Source organism: Lampris incognitus, chromosome 16 (genome assembly GCF_029633865.1).
Source record: "Lampris incognitus isolate fLamInc1 chromosome 16, fLamInc1.hap2, whole genome shotgun sequence".
Classification (NCBI taxonomy): Eukaryota; Metazoa; Chordata; class Actinopteri; order Lampriformes; family Lampridae; genus Lampris; species Lampris incognitus.
In genome coordinates this window covers 21720785-21726329 of record NC_079226.1, presented here as the reverse complement: position 1 = coordinate 21726329, position 5545 = coordinate 21720785, and the positions used below count along the sequence as shown (strand labels likewise).

General features: G+C 48.6%; 1 protein-coding gene across 1 annotated transcript; it reads left to right on the top strand.

The window, feature by feature from the left end:
• Nucleotides 1–456: 456 nt before the first annotated feature.
• Nucleotides 457–5545, top strand: six4a (SIX homeobox 4a). The gene is made up of 3 exons (XM_056295730.1): nucleotides 457–1184; nucleotides 3080–3780; nucleotides 4630–5545. Exons 1-3 carry the CDS (start codon nucleotides 457–459, stop codon nucleotides 5256–5258), a joined length of 2058 nt encoding a protein of 685 aa, XP_056151705.1. The 3' UTR covers nucleotides 5259–5545.

Here is a 5545-nt window from a genome sequence, read left to right as displayed (position 1 = left end):
CCTAAAAAAAAAAATCCGTTCCGGATAGCTTCAGGGGGCCCCATACTCATAGCATATTTACGCCTCTTGGGGAAAAAAGGTCAATAGAGAGATTTCTTGCTCTCCGCCATCCTACAAGAGTCCACCTCCCATCACAGGTGAGCTGCTAAAAGCTACACCAAGTTGTGTGATTGACAGCTGGAGACCAAAGTCTTGTCTGTGAGCGCACGCTTGCTCCTCCCTCGCGGAGCCCTCCGCGGCCAATGGCGAGGCTCTCCTGCAGATAGAGCCCGGCGTCTCCTTCTCGCCACAGTTCCCGCAGAGTAAAAGTCACGTTGGAGCGAAAAGAGGAGAGCTATCCACTTACAGCTGCTGTCAGATATCCGATCGCACTCGCATGGCGAGGAGGTAACCTGATCGGCCGAAGGCTTTGCCGAAACCTGGGAGGAGTGACTTATAGACTTTGTAAAAAAAAAAATGTCTTCTTCTTCTGGAGAAGTCACAACAGCAAATGACATTAAGAAGGAAAATGTGAAGACGGACAAGAGAGAGTGCATCAAGCTGCTGGCGCTGGACACGGCGGAGTTGTCTATGGAGCGCGCAACTTCCAACACGGATGCGGTCCACACGGAGCTACTGGTGAGCGCCTCCTCCTCCCTGGCCTTCTCCCCGGAGCAAGTGGCTTGCGTGTGCGAGGCGTTGCAGCAGGGAGGCAACGTGGACCGGTTGGCGAGGTTTCTGTGGTCCTTGCCGCAAAGCGATCTCCTGCGGGGCAACGAAAGCATCCTCAAGGCGCAGGCACTCGTGGCTTTCCACCAAGCCCGGTACCAGGAGCTGTACAGCATTTTGGAGAACCACAGCTTCAGCCCGTCCAACCACTCCTCCCTGCAGGAGCTGTGGTACAAGGCGCGCTACACCGAGGCGGAGAAGGCCCGCGGGAGACCGCTGGGCGCCGTGGACAAGTACCGCCTGCGGAGGAAGTACCCGCTCCCCCGGACTATCTGGGACGGGGAGGAGACCGTGTATTGCTTCAAAGAGAGGTCCCGCAACGCGCTGAAGGACCTGTACAAGCAAAACAGATACCCTTCTCCCGCGGAGAAGAGGAATCTCGCCAAGATCACAGGACTCTCCCTGACCCAGGTCAGCAACTGGTTCAAAAACAGGAGACAGAGGGACAGGAACCCGTCCGAGGCGCAGTCAAAAAGGTGAGGTTCCAAAAAAAAAAGAGAAGAAGGAGGAGGAGGAGAAATGAGCGACTTTTCGATCGTAAATGTCGTTTATCCGTGGTGTTGACAAATAAAAATCTGGCCGAGGCGCTATGGAGACGAGGGGTGCTAAATGTGTTTGTGTGACTTTCCGTGGAGGTCTTGTGAGAGGGTCTGCGTACCAAGGACGAAGCTGGCTTCGGAGTAGCACAGCCAGTGTAGTGTGTGTATGCCCCCCCCCGGTCTATTTCACACTCACCGGCGGAGTCCTGTACTCTACTCGGAATGCGACTTGACAGCGTTAATCATTAACTGTTGATTATTCAGAAAATGGGGGAAAAGTGTGCATATAGGGTCAGCAGCACGCTTTTAATGTTTTGAAATATGAAGCGGTTGCCATTCAGCTCGGGTTTCATGCGTGTTAGTGCTACGAGCATGGAAGCCGCAAGGAGCAAATGAACTTAAGACACTAACTAGCCTAACTTGCGTACTATTCTCATTTGATTTTTTCCCCCCAAGCAATTGAAGTGGAATAACTAATAAAACGATCGAAGATACAGACTCGGGAGTACAAGAAGAAACGATATATGTATGCGTTATTACGGTGGTGTGCGTGTGTGAGCGTGAGTCTGTGCGCGCGCGCGCGCGCGCGTCGGCGCATTTGCCCGCGTCCCTATACCTCAGTCAGCACATAAATCATGTATTACTTTTATTCTCCGAGACCAAAAGGATCCTTAAAACCTCGCCTTCAGCGCTTCACTTCGTAATCCCCCACACAGACAGACAGAAATACACCTCCTTTCATGTTTTCTTTCTTGCGAACAAAGCTCACGCGCACCTGGGTGGAGGTGACCTCTCTCTCTCTATCTATCTATCTCTATCTACCCGCCCCCCAACACACACACACACACACACACACACACACATAAACAAACACGCGCACACATAAACAAACACGCACACAAGCGCAGACACGTTATTGCCCAAGCGTAATGCTCAACATTGCTTGAACATAACGCTATCACGAAGAACAAGAACAATCTGAAAATAAAAAACTTTGAATTTGGCAGAAAAAAACTGGATGGCAGCTATCGCTGAACGCCTGGAATACTTTTATCAATGGCACTCTTTCTTTCTTTTCTTAGAAAAGACGGGGAGGGGGGTGAAGTGAGGGGGAAATGCAGCTGTTTGAGTCACTCTTCAAAACAAGGTCTGAAGTTCCAATGGCAGTCGGCGTCGACATCGTTTATAATGTTATTATAGCCTATACGGAGAGAGGGAGAGAGTCGAAATTTCAAAATTGTTCCACCTTTTTTAATGAAAAATCAAATGCAAAATAAAAAACACACTTGTAACCATTTGTCCTGCCATGCTACCATTGCTTGCATTTGCCACAGTGGAGTTTATTGCACCAAATGGTTTCAGGACCGCTGCTGATGGTGCTTGTTTTTGTCAGTTAGGCTACACAAATCTACACAGTCACAAGGGCAGCCCACTCTTGGGCAACAAATGGGAATAAGTTGTCTTCATTTTTTTTTTCAAAATCTGTTGGCGGGTGAACTAGTTTCAGCTTCAAACTTGAAGTTATGGTGTTATTATTTGTTTGGCTGAGGGAATGTTTTTATATGCTGTTACCCCAGTTCTTCACTCAGAGGTGCACAAATAAGTGATAATCGCAACATCTTTTTGAGAAGCATTCAGTGTTTTTGCAATCTGCCATGCTTATGAACATTTGGTAAACAAGTCAAATTCCTCGTATACATTCAAAGAATGCTGATCGTGAGGATTATCTTTTGCCAGTAACGTAACCTCTTATTGGTGCAGTTAGGCCTACTTGTTTTGTTTCCTTGCTGTCTTGCAGCCTCTCATCATCTTTCAAATGTCTTTTTTTACAGCGAATCTGATGGAAACCACAGTACAGAGGATGAGTCGAGCAAAGGGCAAGAGGAATTGTCTCCTCGCCCTCTCTCCAATTCCTCAGATGGCGCGATAACCCATGGGGGTCTCCCCCTTCAGACAGGGTCTCTCGATAGTGGGGTGGTCATCCAACAGATCGGGGACATCAAGATGCCAGCTGGATCCAGCAGTGGGGGGCTCTACAATGGGAATCTTGTCACCAGTAACAACTCCTCTACTGCCTTCCACAATGGTGGCTCATCTTACCTCCATGGTCCGAGTAACATCCTCTTCAATGGGCTGAATTTGGGCATACAACCCCTGGCCTTCAACCCTCTGAGGCCATCTGGAGGGGTCCTGCTCGGAGGCTCTGGTGTAGACATGCAGATGCCATCGGGGCAGGAGAAGGGACTGGGCAGCTCTGCTGAGGACTCAACCCTCCAGTACGCTCCCTACTCTGGCTGTGTGAATGGGGCAGAAGTGAAACTAGAAGGGGTGCACACTATGGCGGCCCAGAACGGGGGCTCCTCGGTGTTGACATTCAGCTCCTCGTCAGGCACACTCCAGCTGGGAGGCTATAGCCTGGTCCAGGTACCCAGTGAGGTCTCCGGCAGCAATGGAGGCTCACTACTCAACAGTGACGTGAGTCTTCCTCCCCTGCAGCTGTCTTCTGCCTCTTCTTCCTCAACAATTACACAAGGTGGGTTCATCAAATAGTATGTTGGTTTATTTTGTCAGAACTTAATAGTTTACAAGCTTCTTTTTCCCATGCATTGAAAGGTTGGACAGTTTATTGCCATCTGTATGTATGGTGATTTTAATGAGATACATTTAAAAAGCCAGGCCCTTTGCCTTTTTTGAAAGTTGCCGTGAAGTGCTGCAGCTCCCTGTTGGTTTGTCAACAGGCCTCCACTACATCCAGTGTGACTGAGCTGCTATATTCTTGGCTTGTCTGTGTTTGGGTCTGAGCCCAAAGGGTTGATACTACACAGAGCTGAAGAAATAATACAAGGCCACACACACACACACACACACGCACGCACGCACGCACGCACGCACACACACATACACACAAATGGTGGTCCTCTGAAAACCCAGGGGATGAATACAACACAGGTTCTGAAGTCACGATCACTCATCATCATTACACTCTTGATCTCCAGACCAAGGAGGAGGGGAATATGTTTCAGATAATCAGAGGCCCAGAAATACGCTAAAGGGGAAAGTTGCCATTACACCACTTTCTTTGACATACAGCAGAGAATCCACATCGGGATGAATAATAAGGAAAAACAACAAAAAAAGAAAGCGTTCTGTTGCTCCTTGGCAGACGTTTACATTAGTCCTCCATTTTCTGAGGCACCGCAAGGTCAGATCCAAAGAACATGAAGTGTGCGAGACACATAACAGTGACATGAGGCTGAGTCTAGCTGTATGTTTAGCGTATTGCACTGTAAGAAGTGAAAAGGGGATTTATATATAAGGATATAAATGAAATTATGAAAAGGGGGGAAGAGCTAGGTGTTCATCTGCCATTTCGTTATTCCAGGTACCATGCCGTTGAACAATGTAGCAGTGACATCCTCCAGCGAGGACTCCTTTCAACAACAACAACAACAACAGCAGCAGGAAAAGATGACCATGACACCCCTGCACCACAGCACAGTGCTCTATTGCATGGGCAGCACTGGTCAGACCTCCATCAAGAAGGAGCCAATGGAGGGAGGTGTCTACTCCTCATACCACCATGGGCTTCACCTAGACCCCAGCGGCCAGATCAGCTACACCTCCAGCTCAGATGTGGTCCCGTCAAGCCAGGGCCCCGTCTCGACCCCTGATGTGACCACCATCAGTTCAACCAGCCCTGAGCCTGAGGTCTACACCACTCTTACCGTCAGCACGCCCTTGATGGCCCAAACGGACCCAAACGGCCATCACCTCCAGCCCACAGAGTATCTTGGAGGCCACGAGGCTCAGTCAGCTCCGTCCACACACTTGCTGGCCCCTAATATGAACAGCAACTACATCACCATGTCAGAGGACAAGGTGGATGGCTCCAACTCAGGTGGGGTGAATGACATGGTGCGAGCGATGTGTGGGGAGATGGAGACTGTAGAAGGGAAGGAGCTAGCCAAACTACAGACAGTGCAGATGGATGAGGACATGGCTGACCTTTAACCTGAAACCCATTTCTTTTCAGAAGCACTCATGCTGGCCCAGGCAATGGTATAATGAATCCTTTTTCTTTTGTGTGTGTGTGTTTTTTTTTACCATTCATTTCTTCTTAATGTTAAATTATTTGCAAACGTTTTGTTCATTTGCCTTTTTCAATGCACTCTGTTCAGATGCACAACCTTTTGTTTGGCATAATGAATGAGAAACAAAAATCTATGACATCTTTTAAAAGCCCCAAACATAACAAAACAAAACAAAAAAATATTACAACTGTAGGAACTATATGTGTT

What these genes read in the sequence shown, in the direction of transcription:
- six4a (XM_056295730.1), top strand. Translation starts at nt 457, where the DNA reads ATGTCTTCTTCTTCTGGAGAAGTCACAACAGCAAATGACATTAAGAAG. An exon ending in TCCGAGGCGCAGTCAAAAAG is followed by an intron (nt 1,185 to 3,079) that starts GTGAGGTTCCAA and finishes CTTTTTTTACAG; the next exon opens with CGAATCTGATGGAAACCACA. An exon ending in TTCCTCAACAATTACACAAG is followed by an intron (nt 3,781 to 4,629) that starts GTGGGTTCATCA and finishes TCGTTATTCCAG; the next exon opens with GTACCATGCCGTTGAACAAT.